At 40.7% G+C, this 17,412-nt stretch overlaps 1 protein-coding gene across 1 annotated transcript in view; it reads left to right on the forward strand.

The window, feature by feature from the left end:
* The window catches only part of GRIN2C (glutamate ionotropic receptor NMDA type subunit 2C), a 36,221-nt gene that overhangs the window by 198 nt on the left and 18,611 nt on the right, over positions 1-17,412 (forward strand). The window contains exons 2-10 of the mRNA XM_075178366.1: positions 539-608; positions 2,228-2,643; positions 5,766-6,352; positions 6,478-6,592; positions 6,680-6,891; positions 7,208-7,370; positions 7,592-7,745; positions 8,395-8,520; positions 11,381-11,610. Of these exons, the coding sequence (XP_075034467.1) occupies positions 539-608; positions 2,228-2,643; positions 5,766-6,352; positions 6,478-6,592; positions 6,680-6,891; positions 7,208-7,370; positions 7,592-7,745; positions 8,395-8,520; positions 11,381-11,610 (2,073 nt within the window). The remainder of the gene's footprint in view (positions 1-538; positions 609-2,227; positions 2,644-5,765; positions 6,353-6,477; positions 6,593-6,679; positions 6,892-7,207; positions 7,371-7,591; positions 7,746-8,394; positions 8,521-11,380; positions 11,611-17,412) is intronic.

Consider the following 17,412-nt stretch of genomic DNA (forward strand, 5'->3'; position numbering starts at 1 on the left):
AATGCTTTAATATGTCAAAAAAGGGAGAGCCTTGTAAAGACAGAAGGATGAGATCTCTGGATGAGCAGAGACTGCCAGTAGACCGCCTGTGACTCTAAGCCAGGGACAGGCTCATTTAGCTGTGAGTGATCTAGAGCTCCCCTCAGTCTCTGTCCTTGATTCTGTCCTTTCTCTCATGCCTCTCTTCACACTCTTGATACCTGTCTCTTTTCTCCTCCCTGCTGACTCTTTCCTCCCTCTTCTATTTTACATACCTCCCATCCATTCTCTCTTCTGTTCTCCCCATCACCGTATCCCACACTTCTCACTCCTTCCTTCATCCTTATCCCCCCCCCCCCTCCTCCTCTCTCACCCTGTCCCACCTCCTCCCTCTCCCCGTCCTTTCATTCTTTGCATTTTTCAGGTCTCTCCTATTCTTGTTGCTCGGATCATTCTCTCCCTTATACTTTATCAGTTTTCTTTTCTATAGTTCTGTGTGTTTATCTCTTCTCATTTCCCTGCGTTTAGATGTGTTTCCTTTGCTCCTTTCTCCTTACAGTTGCCTCTTCCAGCTCCGCTCTGTCTTGCATTCTGCCGGCTTCATCCTGTGTGTCCTGTGACTCAGGCAGGTGAGGGATGAACGTTACCTGGCTGTTACTGAAGATTAAACTCTTGCTGTCTTCCACTCTCTTATTCCTTTTCTATCTCCCACTCTTTATTTTCCCCACCTGTTTATCTTATGATCACTGTCTGCTACAATGCTCTTTTCTATGGACCCACTGGCAGCAGGTGGCTCAGGAGCAGGAAACAGTTAAGGCAACAGTGCATCTTGTGAATTAAGCCTGATGAAGACAAACCACTGAATTTACAAATGGTCCGGTGCCCTCAAGAAGTCCTGGGAGCCATATGCCACATTTCTGCTGTGCCCACCGCATTATGCCACGCTACCCAGCCAGTTCATGGCATTTTGCCACATTCCTGCAGAATCAACATCATTTTTTTTTTTATCATCAGCTCCAGTGGAGCCCGTGTAATTACGATGTACCGCTGAGACACCTATACGATTATGCCAGACTCCAAAGTAGCTGCCAGCTTCGTGCCCCCTGCAGAGTGGCTGACATTGTGCCATAGTCCTTTGGAGCTTCTTTGGGGCTAAAGATGGATGCATTGCTATGGTGAACAGCTCATGGACCAGATCTGGTGCTGAAACACTTTCATGCTTTTCTTTGACCTTTGGAGGCTTTTAATTACAGAATAGAAGAGATACCGTACTTGACTTCCATGTGTAGTGTCATACATTGTGCTGATAGAGCAGGCCCCATTCAGACACTGTATTAATTCTAGGTCACATTGAAGGGTCCAGTTTCTCTGTACTTTGGATTTTTCTTGCTTTTGATGGATATAATTCCGTCAGTCATTGAATTATTTAGTTGTGGTAGAACATCTCAGGTCCAGATTTTTGTAGCCAAGTCCAGGTCAGATTGATATTAGAATTGGCCTTTGACACAGCAGTGCAGTTCATAAGCTCATCTACTTCTAAGAATAATGCAGTTGTCTTCTAGTCTTCTCAGGTAGTTGTTGCTGAAGATCATGGTTCTGGTATGTGCAGTTCAGATTTTGGCTTACTTCTGGCTGTGTTTGATATCTGGTTCTGGCTAGGTGGTATGATCTCAGTATGACGTGTGCTGTGCAGTCAGGAATCACAGGATCGTCTGCCACATCCACCCATGAATAATTCATAGGCTAACTAAAAATACATCATACTTGAATTCTGTGTGTCACATTGTCCTCCCTCGTCCTGACTTACGGCATGCTCCCTCCCTCCTCACACAGTTTCCCTACAACCCTCTCTGAAGTACACACCTTTGCTACACCTCTTCTTCCAAGTCATGCTGTCACACCTTTTTATAATACTCCTATTTGCTGAATGATGTATAATCTCAAAGAACACAACTTTTATTTTATACACTCAAAATAAAACTGCATCACCTATACATTTATCTATTTCATAGCATTCTTACACCTCTTATCACAGAGTCTAAACATCTGTTGCAAAAAGCTATTATCAAGATTATTATCACATGCAACACTCCTCTTACCAAGCAAACACTTATTATTTGCTTTCTTAGTATCACCATTGCAAGGTTAAGAACAATGTGCTGGTAAATGTTGCATTGTAGCAGGACATATGTGTCTGTCTATGGAATTGTATAGCTAATCCTATGGAGTTCTCTTGTTTCACCTATAGGCTCCTTCTTTGCCATGTCCCTGGCTCAGTCCCTGGGTTGGCTTCTTCTTGGTGCAATGGGTTGTGGTGCCGTGGTAATGGAAACACTGTTGCCCCGAGCTGGAGGACCTGTAGTGAATGTGGCTTTGGTATTTGGAGGCTCCTATCCACAGGCGGAGCTGGTGGGACCCTTGATTCCAGAGGGATCCTTAACTCTACCTATCGATATTCACACGGTCACTGTGCTTGTTAATGACAGCAGTCCAGGACCGCTCCTACGCCAACTGTGCCTGGCGCTGAAAGGGGCGCACGCGGTTGTGTTTCAGGACAATATTGGAACGGAGGCCGTGGCCCAAATCCTAGACTTCATCTCCTCGCAGACACTTGTGCCAATCATCAGTATTAGTGGAGGCTCAGCGGTGGTCTTAAATCCAAAGGTAAGATGAGCTAATGAAAGAACCTCCCGTAGTTGTTCCATCACAAGCTACCATCTTTACGTTAATTGTGCATATACCAAGTCTGAAGCACAAGTAGTAGATGGGCCTAGACATGACGGAACTCCCACCTTCTCGTTACACAAATTACTTGTATACAGTAGTTGTGTTTTTCATATTATTTATACTGTATAGTGTTACCTCTTTATTCGGTCAGCTTAAAATACATATGCCAAAACTGGCGCTATGGCAAGGATGGTGTTATAAAGAGGGTGACATATAATGGGATTAATACATTTTAATCTACTTTTGTGCTCAGAAAATATTGCTGGGGGTGTGTGTGGGTGGTTTTATAAAGAGAGAGCGCTGTATGTACTTGGCCTTAACCAATGAACCAGTACATTTTTTATATATTTTTTTATATATTTTTTTTGTGTGCTTATGTTTATACTGAACAGTGCAGGCTTGTGGTCCACAATAGAAATGCATATGTTGGCAAAGGTATTCAAGGTATTGCCCATTTTTTTGAGGATTTTTTTATTTGTGTGTGAGTAACTGGTCCATTGCGGGCACCCCTAAATATAGAAGCACAGCTTGAAGTTCATTAAAATATCTCCTCCCAATACACAAAATCGTGTGTTTTCCATTTCTGCTCAATACCAGGGATTACTTTGAGTGTTCTACTTTCTCCATGGAACACCCTGATTGGTCCACGTCTGGCTAGATCCTCCTATCATAACATGGAAAATTTACGCTGTTGGCAAGTGGGTTCCCTGACCCATATTCCCCAACTGTTCCAATTTCAGTGGAACATAATTTATTCATGGGCATTGAAATAGGCGTGGCTCACATGAATGTGGGTGGAGATGCGCCAAAAAGCGGACGTTTCTAGACAGATGGGAGTGGGGCTTATTTGGTCCTAATTATGCAGGTATTCATTTTCGGATGTATCTATATGCATATCTATAAAATCTAGGAATAAATAGACAGATGGGGGTATATTTACTAAACTGCTGGTTTGATAAAGTGGAGGTGTTGCCTATAGCAACCAATCAGGTTCTAGCTGTCATTTTGTAGAATGCACTAAATAAATGAAAGCTAGAATCTGATTGGTTGCCATAGGCAACATCTACACTTTTTCAAACCCGCAGTTTAGTAAATCTAGTCCATGGTGTCAGTAGAAGATAAAATTGTTTGCGTTGCATTATTTTCCAATTAAATTATCCAAAGTATGGTAACAGTAACTATATTTGCGCTTGGTGTCTGACAACACTACCACTCAGCTGGCTTTCTACATTTGAACAGGAAATAGCGCTTGTCCCATTAAAATTGGATAAATTTGAGCAAATTGTTCCGCTCATTACTAATAAGGCTCCTATCTCACTAACATAAGAGATTTTCTGCTTTTGGCTACAAGTTCTTGTACCTGTGCTTGAGTGTTGTTTCTGATGATGCATTTCATTTCAATGTGTTTTTAATTAGTGAGTTTGTTTCTGCATATGACAGGGAGCAGCAGCTTTGAAGAAAGGGAACAGGTAGTTTCACAGCTGATGACGCATCTGTTTCTTTCCTTTAGCACTTTGTCTCACTATGCTATAGCGCAGTGTTGGCTAACCTGTGACACTCCAGGTGTTGTGAAACTACAAGTCCCAGCATGCTTTGCCAGTATATAGCAGCTAATTGCTGTAAGAGTATGCTGGGACTTGTAGTTTCACAACACCTGGAGTGTCACAGGTTAGCCAACACTGCTATAGTGTGGACATGAATGCAACAGCTATGTCATTGGCTAATTGACTTGCCTGTGTTTCACTGCTGTGCAGTGTGTTATATGGCTTCTTTGAGACCTGTGTTTCCTTGTTTATGGATTTTTATGGATGTTAAAATTAATTTCTAGAACTACGAAGGTGATGTGTTCATGTTCAGTAACCATTTTAACGTGTGCTTTGAGGAACTAGTGCATGAAATCTCTCCATTTGTATAAAAAAAATGCTGTAGGAAGGTAAGATCTTTGCTTTGATCAGCATGGTGCAAGCCATAATAATAATAATAATAATAATAATAATAATAATAAAAAATGATTAATAAGTTAATAATTAACAATAAAAAAGGTTGATTTTTTTTTTTTTTCAATTAGCTGTTAATGATAAACTGGAATATCGGCCTAATCAATCAATCTGATTGTTTGTAAATTGTTTTCCCTGTGTATGACACAATCGCAATTCAATGAGACTAGCGAATACGTGTCCCCGCAAAAGCGGTCGCGTGTAATCTCCTCATAACGGCAAGGTGTAACCGTATCGTTTGATGTATTAATATCCCTGTTCCATCATATCACCATAGAGACTCATTGTGCAATAGGATATGTGTAGGCGTGGCTTCCATTCATCAAAGAGGTTTGGGGACAATGAGAATTGCTCTCCTTTTGAAGGGGGTTTTACTCAATAACAATCAATATCAATGCAATACCAACTTTAGACATTAGATATACTTAAGCTGTGCCAATATTCATTTAGTGAGTCTTTGTCCAGATGCAAAATTACCTTGGGTTGCCAAACATTGTTTATTGCCTTTCACTATTCTAAATTCAACATTGTATTGGTCAGTAAACAATTCTCATTGTCCGTTTCTGTGCTACATTCACTAGTTCTTATCCTAAATGCAAATATTTTAGCAATGACCATTGTCCTTGTATGACCTGTGTAGCTGAAACCTGATGTTATCAATATTGTTATTTATGACCCTATCCCTGTGACTATATTATACTACTCTGACCCATTGGACGCCAGAGTATCCCAGAGAAGCTCTTGTGCTATCTAGCCATGCATGCCAGTCTTGGTGATCTTTTGTTCTGTTTGTTTTTCCCATTTTCCTGCATTTGGTCATTCTTGTAAAATGTGTATGTTTGGAGTATGTGATCCCCTTGCATCTTAATAAATAGTTTTTGTGCTTTGAAACCACAGCGATCGAGTAGGAAAATCACTTATTTACCTTTTAATATACCCTTTTACTTGTAATAACATTTATAGGTTTATTTTCACAATCTGAATGCCCGTTAAGGCACATTCATTACATATGTAAATCAATCCAGTCGGTGTAAAAACAAATTCTTTTAATTTTTTTTCCAGGAGCCATCCTCTTCCTTTCTTCAGATGGCGGCCTCATTGGAGCAGCAACTTGCTGTCATTTTCAAGGTGATGGAAGAATATGACCTAGGTCCATTCTCTGTTATTACCAGTCATTACCCTGGACACCGACTGTTCCTCAAGACTGTGCGAGATCTGTGTGAGGTTATTCAACCCGGTTGGGGCCCCCAAGATGAGCTGATTCTAGAGCCAGGCACAGGCCCCCGTGGGACCCAGCGAGTGCTCAGACAAGTCTCTGCTCCAGTCCTCCTATTATTCTGCTCTAGAGAGGAGGCTGAGGAGTTATTCAATGTGGCTGGTGAAGCGGGACTGCTGGGGCCTGACCACATCTGGATTGTACCAAGCTTCACTATTGGTTCTCCAGAACATCCCGCCAACTTCTTCCCTGTGGGTCTGGTCAGTGTGGTGACTGATGGTTGGAGGAGGAGCCTACAGCAGAAAATGCAGGATGGGATTGCTGTAATTGCTGCGGCAGCTAAGAACTACATACAGAAACATGGTGAGCTGCCCAATCCTGGAGGGACCTGTTTGGCACCGGTACAAGTGCAAGGAAATGACACCCTGTATAGGTACACTTCCATGCTTATATCGTCCACTCTTGTACATTGTTTATTTTCTCTTAGTTTGACTAATGTATTTTGTACATCCTCTTTGTTCTCATTGTGTTCCTCTTCTGTTTGTTTCCATCTCATAGGCATATGCTGAATATAGTTTGGCGGGAGAGAGACCTTTCCTTCAATAACCAGGGATTTCTACTAGATCCAACCATGCTGGTTATTACGTTGACTCCTCAACGATTGTGGGAGGAGGTAAGTTTTTTTGATACTTATCTGTGGTTTCTTCAGGGGTGGTCACAGTAAATTAGTACAGCCAAGGAAAATTGTCCCTCTCTCTAGGTTGGTCGGTGGGAACAAGGTATAATACGAATGAAGTACCCGGTGTGGCCACGGTACGGCATTGGTCAACAGCTTGTGTCAGATACTCGTCACCTAACAGTGGCCACCTTAGAAGAGAGGCCTTTTGTTATTGTTGAGAGCACAGACCCAATGACGGGAGACTGTGTGCGGAACACGGTGCCTTGCCGGAAGCAGAGCAACCTGACCTTGAGGTAAAGGGTGAGTCCAGAGTGGACAACACAGAGCAAAGGGAGAGTTTTGGTCTAAGGGGGTAAGGGGGGGGGGGGGTTAATGATAAATTCTTGTTTATCTGATCAAGGCATTGTGGTGTGTAAACTGTTAATGCTAGAAATTATTTTCATTAAAATCCAATATTTTTACCTGCATTTTCCATTAAATATTGATTTAATTGAATCATCAAATTTGAGGCACTGCTGTTATACTCAACTTTCAATGGCAATTTAAAGCTGTTCATCTCATTCTGTAAAACTTCCCCCTATCCCAGAGTCCTTTTCTACTATCCCCTAGCAGTTCCGGTGAACCTTACTCTAAACTGTGCTGCAAAGGGTTCTGTATTGACATCTTGAAGAAGTTGGCACGTACTGTTAAGTTCTCCTATGATCTGTACCTGGTGACTAATGGCAAGCACGGGAAGCTTGTGCGAGGTGTGTGGAATGGAATGATCGGAGAGGTGAGCACTCGGCAGTTTGGAAAAAAGTACTAGTAAATGCACTAAAAGATGTATTCCCATCACATGCAATGCCAATAGTTTATTTTCAGCTGCCCCTTCTAGTTACTCTCATATTTTCCCTCTAGTATTCATACTTTTCTGCCATCCCATCTTCCACTCACTTTCCACCTTTCTTCACTCTCTCCGCCTTTTTCCTCCTTTCTTTTTCCACTCCTGCTCAGGTTTATTACCAGCGAGCTCACCTTGCTATCGGGTCTCTCACAATAAATGAGGAGCGCTCAGAGATTGTGGATTTCTCAGTTCCCTTCGTAGAGACCGGAATCAGTGTCCTGGTGTCACGTAGCAATGGAACTGTGTCCCCCTCGGCTTTCCTGGGTGAGATCTGCAGAGTATCACTCTTGCATGTTTCACTGCAGAGCACCAGTGCAGAATCCTTCCTTGCAGATCATTATTCCATAACCATTTGCTTTAGAAACTCATTCCATACAAAATGTTTGTACAGACATCTGCATTTTAATAAGATTCCCAAAGCCTTTACTATAAGAGTCTTCTTTCGGAGTCTGTGATCTCAATGTTTCACTGGCCTAAAAGTAGTCTAGACTTTGCATGATGATTTTATACTGCTGGGTTTTGGGGATATGTGAAAATGACTGCAAATACCAGACTTAATTAAGTGGCACTCGCAAATGCTTCTGTGCCCCTTCTACCAAATATGGAACTCAACATAGTAGGCATCTATTGGTCAACTTGTATCTGCTCATGAAAAGTTGCCAATAATGGGATGCTAATGGTGACCTTGTTGTGCTATGATATCTACGCTTCTTCAACCGTGTTGAGTTCCTCATATTTTTATGACTATCCCAGAATGATTACCTTGTCATGAAGACTCCATAATGTTCGGCTCATAATGCTTCCCACTCATTGATTAAATGAGGTGCTCACTATACTTTTGTTGGGGTTCTCAAAGTGACTACATAGTTGGACTTGAGCTCCTTCTCATTAACACCTATACTTCTCCCCACAGAGCCATACAGCCCAGCCGTCTGGATGATGATGTTTGTCATGTGTCTATCTGTTGTAGCAGTGACCGTATTCATCTTTGAGTATTTGAGCCCCATGGGATACGACCAAGATCTAAATAACGGAAAACGTGAGTGAAAAGTCAACGAACTTGTTGAATCTGTTGAAAGTGAAATAAATTAGACTTAAAAATGAGAGCAATAAGAGGGTAAATTTGAATGATCTACCGTAACTGTTGGACAGCATGTAAGGCCAATCTTAGAATTATGAAAGTAACAAGTATAAACGATTTGTTATAGAAAGTGTAATAGGTGCACACAAGAGAGAATGTATATATGAAATGTGTGTGGATTGTAGCAATAGGGACACAAAGTGCTAAAACACAAAGTGTAAATAAGCCCATGTGAGAGTGGAAATAGCTTATACTGGGAGAGACCATATACAGATTTGCTCAGTGGATCCCAAACTTTTTCAGTTCAAGGCACCCTTAGTGCCTCCATAATTTTTTTCAAGGCACCCCTAAGCCAAAACAATTACCAAGTAGTCCCCCGCCTTGCTTACCACTGTCCCTGGCCGAGGCACCCCTGTGAGATCGCTGAGGCACCCCAGGGGGCCTAGGCACACAGTTTGGGAACCACTGGATTAGCTAAACAAGAGTCAGTGTGAATTGGATGCAAAGACATGGAGAGATGAGAGTGTGGAAAGAGTTTGGAAACTGTTATGTAGAACTGAATTTGCATCCTGGATACCCAAAAACTTGATAAGTTTGGTGTAAAACAAATAATAGAGTTCATAATCAGTGACCAGAACAAGAATCTCAAGGAAACTGTTGTGTTTTGTCCTTGGCCTTTCAAGTAGAAATAGGCACCTGACTAGTATGAATATTTAAATTCAGCCTTATTTAAATAGGGCATCTTGAACTAATTTGAATAGTGTATTCAGTTGTTCTGTGTGCCCTGTGGTAAGGAGCACATTTTTTGTCTATCTCTGTCTGGTCTACAAGGACCTGTCTGAGTGTCAGGTCAAGGTCAAAACAAGACAGGTTCAGGAAACTGGATACACAATTTAATTTCTTGGAACAGCGTTTTCCCTGTTACAGTTCTCTGCATAGAGGCTCAACCTGCCAGTCTTTGTGTCTACACAGAGAGCCGAGACTGAACAGGTTCAGCCAATCACAGGTGAGAAGAAGTGTCATTACCTGGCAGTGCAGAGAGGAGCCTTCAGAGAAAGCAGGCTATTTATCTACTGCAAATATGTATAATCAAACCAGTAATTGTATTATGGTTGTCAGGAGAGGTATTTGGTTTGTATGCTTGCCACTAGAATATGAGCTCTGCAATGTGATATTGTCACCAGAATATGGCCTCTACATTCTACTAGAGTCACTAGAATATGTCCTCTGCATGGTTCTAAAGTCACCAGAATATGTATTGTGCATTATATTTAAGTCACCAGAATATGGGTTGTGCCTTGTATTTGAGTCACCAGAATATGGGTTGTGCATTGCATTTGAGTCACCAGAATAAGGTTTGTGCATGGTATTTGAGTCACCAGAATATGGGTTGTGCATTGTATTTGAGTCACCAGAATAGGGTTGTGCATTGTATTTTGAGTCACCAGAATATGGGTTGTGCATTGTATTTGAGTCACCAGAATATGGGTTGTGCATTGTATTTGAGTCACCAGAATATGGGTTGTGCAGTGTATTTGAGTCACCAGAATAGGGATTGTGCATTGTATTTGAGTCACCAGAATAGGGTTGTGCATTGTATTTGAGTCTCCAGAATATGGGATGTGCATTGTGCTATAGTCACCAGCACATGTGTTATAGTTACCAGAATAATGGGCTCTGCATGGTAACCAGAAAAGACACCTGGGGCCTGATTCATTAAGGATTTTAACTTCAGAAACTTTTTATTTCAGTCTCCTGGACAAAACCATGTTACAATGTAAGGGGTGCAAATTAGTATTCTGTTTTGCACATAAGTTAAATACTGTCTGTTTTTTCATGTAGCACACAAATATCAACTTTAAATTTCAGTGTACAAATAAGCTATCAAGTATTTGTGTGCTACATGAAAAAACAGTCAGTATTTAACTTATGTGCAAAACAGAACACTCATTTGCACCCCTTGCATTGTAACATGGTTTTGTCCAGGAGACTGAAATAAGAAGTTTCTCAAGTTAAGATCCTTAATAAATCAGGCCCCTGTACAGTATTTCCTTTTTTGCTGTACTACTTAGTGGTGGGTACAGATTGTGTCTTTTTAATCTTAATGCACATGCCAAATATTCATTTTTGAAGAACAATAAGCATGTCCTCTCTAACAGTATCACACATGTCCCAAATGTTTTGTTTTATTACCTATGTATTGCACAGCACATTAAAAGGATATTCTTTTTTTATATAGCATAATATGCTAATGCAAAGCTCATTTGTTTTGAAACTGCACCTGTCTAGATTTGCACTTTAAAAATAAAAAAGTGGCAACCCTAATTTTATCAGGGATCATAGTTTTTATTCCCTTTGTTGCCTGTTATACAGATTACATTAATTTTGTAATTTTAATACTTGTTGTTTTTTACAATAAATATGCAAATTATTATAGTTGTTTTTTTTATCATTGAATAAGGTATTGTTTTGGAAAAACATAAATGTCTTAAGTTAGTCGAAAAGAGACAGAGTAGAGGGCAGTTAAGAGAGGTACAGTGTGATGAACAAACTTTGGGGAAGGCTCTAAACATAAATCATTTTGACGTGAAGTTAAGGGCTGGGACTGGTGTGAGAAAAGTGATGAGAGATCAGTGAGAATCATCATCATCATCACCAGTTATTTATATAGCGCCACTAATTCCGCAGCGCTGTACAGAGAACTCGCTCACATCAGTCCCTGCCCCATTGGAGCTTACAGTCTAAATTCCCTAACATACACAGATAATGAAAGACGGCTAGACATAGCATTCTAACCTTTATGTGCATTTCTCTTTAGGTTTGGGAGGTCCAAGTTTCACAGTGGGGAAATCCTTGTGGCTGCTCTGGGCACTGGTGTTTAATAACTCCGTTCCCATACAGAATCCTCGTGGTACTACCAGCAAGATCATGGTGTTGGTGTGGGCGTTCTTTGCGGTCATCTTCCTGGCCAGTTATACAGCCAACCTTGCGGCTTTCATGATTCAAGAGCAATACATCGACACAGTGTCTGGCCTGAGCGACAGGAAGGTGAGAGTGGTCCCCTTCAACCTTGCACACGCTCTGCTGAAGTGATAACGTGGTAATGTACTTGCACATATTATATGTCTTAATATACATACAGTGTCCTACTGTCCTACACAAACCAATTTCTACAGTGACACACACACACCAGCATAAATATACAACTCTACAGCATCACTACGGACTACCATGCCGTTGATTGAAAACTTTTAAGGGCCTTAAATTAAACTTTCGGCAGACCTATCTTCCTCACCTCCATGTCTCTCCAGTGCTGTGTGTGACACTGGTAGTGTTCTACACACTAAAATCAGGATTTTTATTCAGCCATCTAAAAAAACCTGTATCTTAACGATTCATGGAAAAGCAAATTCTACAAAAGATTCTGGATTTTGTGCATCTCATAAGACAGCGGGCCTTGTGTACTATCGGGCACCGTGCACCACTGGATCGGATTTGGCATGTTAAGTGATTGTGTGCTGATCATAGAACAAAAAGAATATGACAATATATAGAGAAATAGCAAAAAAGAAAATCATAAAAATGCATAAAATATCAAACAAGACAAGAAATAGCTATATAATAGTTTAAAAAGCCTCCAGCTTTCAGTAGTATAAGGATACAACTTACACTTTATTAAATAATACAATAATACAAAATGCTGCATTGCAGCATTAAGAGTCAGTAGGAAAACAACTAAACCGTATTGCCTAGTGACTGATAAAATTGCGCTTTATTTCTTCTTCATTTGTCACTTGAGCAGTTAAATCACTTTTAATTAAAGTGTTTTTTCCTGCTTGTATGACACCAGCCGCAATTTTGTTTGAAAATGGTCATCACCATGTCAGAAAATGTCCTGCAATGCTTTTTTCAGATATCTAATCAGAATTATTTCCAATTTAGAACATAATTTAATAAAGTTGCCAGGTCAGTCACTTGCATGGGCTGCAGGCAAGGCTGCCAAGAGGAATTTTGTGCCCTGGTACTGCAACTTCTTGGTGGCCCCTTCATAGATGCCCACGACAGATCTTGTGTGCCACAACTGAATTGGCATGGCCATACCACAGTGAGGGCATGGCTGCTCCTCTGTGTAGGTCTGCTGCCCCCTATAAATATAAACCTGCTTTGTCATGTACAAAATAATGCCACCCCCAGATATATAGCAACTCAGCAAAGTATATTTCACATCCGATTTAAATGGGGCATCAATTAAACATGCTTTGTTTGAGTTTATATGTCATTGGATTTGAGAGAGAACTTTCCTTTTACTCTTAGCTTTTAGTAACGTAAAAAGCATATGTGGCTTCTATTTTTTGTGTATGTGTAAGCTCCTCATACAAACATGGGAATATAGGAGCAAAAAGAATGGCACATAACAGGAAGTAAGTGAGCCAGAATGAAGACACATCTGTTAATCTAGGTACTAACATTCTTGTAGGCTTGCAGGAAAATACATTTTTTAGGGCACTACCTGTAAATGTGCGTCGTTGGGTGTTGCTCCAAAGAGTGTCAGTGGCACTGAGCAGATGGTCTCCAGCCTGGAGGAGAAAGTCTTGTGACGTAACGATGACATAATCGTGAGAGACAAAGAGCTCCTTGTAGGAAGGAAATACATGTAGCCCAACAATCAGCAGCATCACCCCTCCCCCCCTCTTCCACTCCCCTTTGAATGAAAACTAAATGAAATCACAAGTACAATAAAAGCAAAGATTAAAAAAATACAAAACCCGTTTAGGATTTAAATGAAATGCTACATGAGCAAGTTACTCTGAAAAGTGTGATGGACTCTGGAGCATTGGTCCTGGCAGTTGCTCAACTCTCCTGTTCAGGCTGCGGTAGAACTTCCCGGACTTGGTGACCAGAGTTGAGGCAGCCAAATACCACTGGGACCTCCCAGGGTTGCTGCAGCAGTCCCTTCTAAGCTGCCAGACAAAGTGCTGCCCACCACTGTCACCTCCCATCTCCAGACTTTAAGGAGCAGCTACCAAATTTGCCAGATTCCCCTTTAGTCACTGCAGCTGCCCCCACTGGACTATTAGAATGTCTATTTACCAGTGCCCCTTACAATGCCTAAGTATTAATCTGTAATATAAAAATAATATAACTCACCCTGGTGGTCCTGTATTGGCAGATGCCTATTAGATTGTCACAGGTGTCAGCAGAGAGAGTAAGGAGGTTAATCCACACGTTGGGGTATATTTACTAAACTGCGGGTTTGAAAAAGTGGAGATGTTGCCTATAGCAACCAATCAGATTCTAGTTATCATTTATTTAGTACATTCTACAAAAAGACAGCTAGAATCTGATTGGTTGCTATAGGCAACATCTCCACTTTTTCAAACCCGCAGTTTAGTAAATATACCCCGTTGTCTCTTAAACAGAACGTTGGTTTATTGAATACAGGAAACAGGATTGTAAATGTAGTAAACAGTCTTAAGGAATCAGGGGCCTGATTCATTAAGGATTAATGAAATGATAACTTGAGAAACTTATTATTTCAGTCTCCTGGACAAAACCATGTTACAATGCAAGGGGTGCAAATTAGGATTTTGTTTTGCACATAAGTTAAATACTGACTGTTTTTTCATGCAGCACACAAATATCAACTTTAAATTTCAGTGTACAAATAAGCTATCAAGTATTTCTGTGCTGCATTAAAAAAAACAGTCAGTATTTAACTTATGTGCAAAACAGAATACTAATTTGCACCCCTTGCATTGTAACATGGTTTTGTCCAGGAGATTGAAATAAGAAGTTTCTCAAGTTAAGATCCTTAATGAATCAGGCCCCAGGATACGATACTTGTACGCAGTTTGGGGCAAGCACTGCGCATGCGCAGTAGACACTCCAGATGGGCTGGACGGCACAGCACGTTTGTATGAACATCCAGTGTGCATACAGCAGGTCCCAACAGTGATTGGGCTGCTTTCCCTACTCCCAAGTGCTGGGTGCATGAGAAGTCGAGATGGGAGTGGTACAGTAGCCTTAACACCCCTGGGGTACTGAATGAGTGAGAGGGGTCCAGTGGTATTCCTGCTGCTATAACCTGATTCCCCAATCAGATACATACTGATGGTGGAAAGTAATACAGGTGAGCTCGGTGAGCACAGTCTGTGGCAGCTAAAGAACTGCTGCTCCCAGATCTTGGTACTACCCATTGGGAGCATATTGAGCCTGACTGTATTGCTATCCAAGCCCACCCTTGTTACAATACACTTACATGTGTGAAAACTAGAAAAACATTTCCCCCTGTATGTGATGGTCCAGTCACAATGTTTATAAGCATTATTTTAGAATTCCATTCAAGTGCATGCAGGGGTGTGTTAGGAGTGTCATGGCACATCAGATGCGCTAAAAAAGTGGTCAGGATGTGCCGTTAAAAGAGAGAAAAGTCACCCCACTAGACAATGCCTCAGGGTTTATTCAGATGAGCAGCTGTTTGGCATTTTAATAGCATTTTCACATGTCATGTCTGCAGAGAATACAGATGTGTGAAGTGTTCCTAGTTCTCGGCAAGCAATGGATCATTGATCTTAATGCCTCACCATGCGTGCTGTTCACACAGCAACTGTTATAAGCACGTACTGTCCAAACGCTACAATAATCATGCATGTTAACGGTAGATTGAGGTAAGGATAATTCAGTTTGGGAATACATTGGAAAACAGGAGCAGAACATTGTGCACTGGGTCTTATTGAACATTATGGGGTAAATGTATCAAACGGCGCTTTGTGCGGCAGTTATAACCCACCGCACATCACCATCAATTCCTGGCGGTTTAGTGCTCCATACTGCCACATTTACTATAGGGCGGTTTGAGGGTTGAATTTGAAACTGCTGGCGATGTGTGACGGTTTACATACGCCTAAACTGCTGGTAGTTTACTCTATTTCTGATAGGCTAGTTAGCGCAAGCACCACCGTGAATTATTGTGGCTACCAATATTTAATGATTATGGAGTCAAAGTGAGTAATTAAATTATGGTGGCAATTTGTATTGCTCATTATATTAAGGGGGCAATATAATTATATTAAGGGTCAATAATATTTTATTGCTAACTGTTGCAATAATTATGTATGATGGGGGCACCGGTTATATTGCAAACGCGTGGCATTACAAGTGCCAGCATGCACTTGCACACAAGTGCATGCTGGCACTTGTAGTGCCATATAATAAAATGTTGCCCCACCATAAATATTTATTGCACCTCTTAACAATTAAATATTATTGCCCCTTAATATAATTATATAGTCATATTGCCTCCTTAATATAATGAACAATAAAAATTGCCCCTGTAAGTTAATTATTAATTACTTTTTGTTCCCATAATCATAAAATAATCTTTGCCAAAATAATTCCTAAGTCATTGATGCCTCCTCTTATTTTATGAATGGCAAGATAGCCTCTTGCCTCTCACAACCACCGTTTGTTTTGGCAGGTTTTGCTCATACTTGGCAACCTTTGGTAAGTTAATTTCGGGAGATCCCAGGCAGGGGGGCGTGGTTGGAGGGCGGGAGGGGCAGGGCGCGGTCATTCTCGTCATTTGGCCCCGCCCCCGTGACAAAATGCTGTTTTGCCACGGGGGGGGGGTGGGACCAAACTGACGCGATTCACCGCGAATTGCGTCAAGAGCAAGATGCCATATGCGGGATATTTGCCTGCACTATTTCGGGAGTCTCCCGGATATTCCGGGAGAGTTGGCATGTATGGTTTTGCTGTGGTTTGTGAAGCCTCCGTTTCATACACTGAACGGTTTGTTTGTAGTCAAGATTAAAAATCGGAACGGTAATGCTGAATGCTTTGCTGGAACAAACACCAGTTTTTGGCAGTCTATCAGTGTTTATGTATTTAATAGTTTTGTCTTTTAATTGTTTAAAACCCGCTGTAGAAACGCCTCTAAATCGGCGTTTTAAGGAAACCGCCGTCTGATACATTTGTCCCCTATGTCTTCGCTTTATAACTTCCAATATTATTTTAAAATGTTCTCTCCATTTTAGTTTTATTTTCTATATATTGGAATGTAGCTTTTAATGTTCAATTTAGTTTGGACCAATGTTTGGGTTACCAAATCAATTTGTCATAACTGATGTTTGAAAAAAAACATACACAACACCTTCAGCATCAATTATTCAATTCACATTAATTCAGTTGGAAAATTAATATGGAAATAGGGAACAGAGCAGTGTCTCCTGGGGAAAATGGATCACGTTGGTGGGTGCACTATGTAAATTCAGATTACAGATATATATATATGAGCGCAATTAATTTACATGCATGCTATAGTTTTACTTACTAATTTGCATCGCATGTGTAGTAAACAAAAAAAAAGGCATCTGCACGCTCCGCTAATAACCCTATAATTAACGGAAAAAAACAAAATGATAAATCCTGATAAACTCATTATTCATCAGAAAAACAGAAGAGTCGGATCTAGAAAAATAGAAAACAGTCTATTACATTAATACATGAAAAACACATAAAATGCAATTAAATCTCCAGGCTCCACTATATAAGTCAATTACGTCTCAATAAATGATGCGGTAATTGTAACAGATATTGCTAATCGAATATAATTGTATGGAAAGATTGCATGAAGAGATCAAGGATAGTAAGCACTTATTCTGCAATGATCCGTGGTTAATAAATTGCAGATTGTGTAAATGACATAGTGCGGTTATAATTTGATTCTGGCGTCAATAGTCCTTTAGAAAAATGCGGATCAAATGCAAAAAATAAAATAAAAATCCTAATGAATCATCTCAGTGTAATAATATTTATGCCATCAGTATAGTATATACCTAACCTCAGTCT

This window comes from Mixophyes fleayi, chromosome 6, assembly GCF_038048845.1.
Source record: "Mixophyes fleayi isolate aMixFle1 chromosome 6, aMixFle1.hap1, whole genome shotgun sequence".
Lineage (NCBI taxonomy): Eukaryota > Metazoa > Chordata > Amphibia > Anura > Limnodynastidae > Mixophyes > Mixophyes fleayi.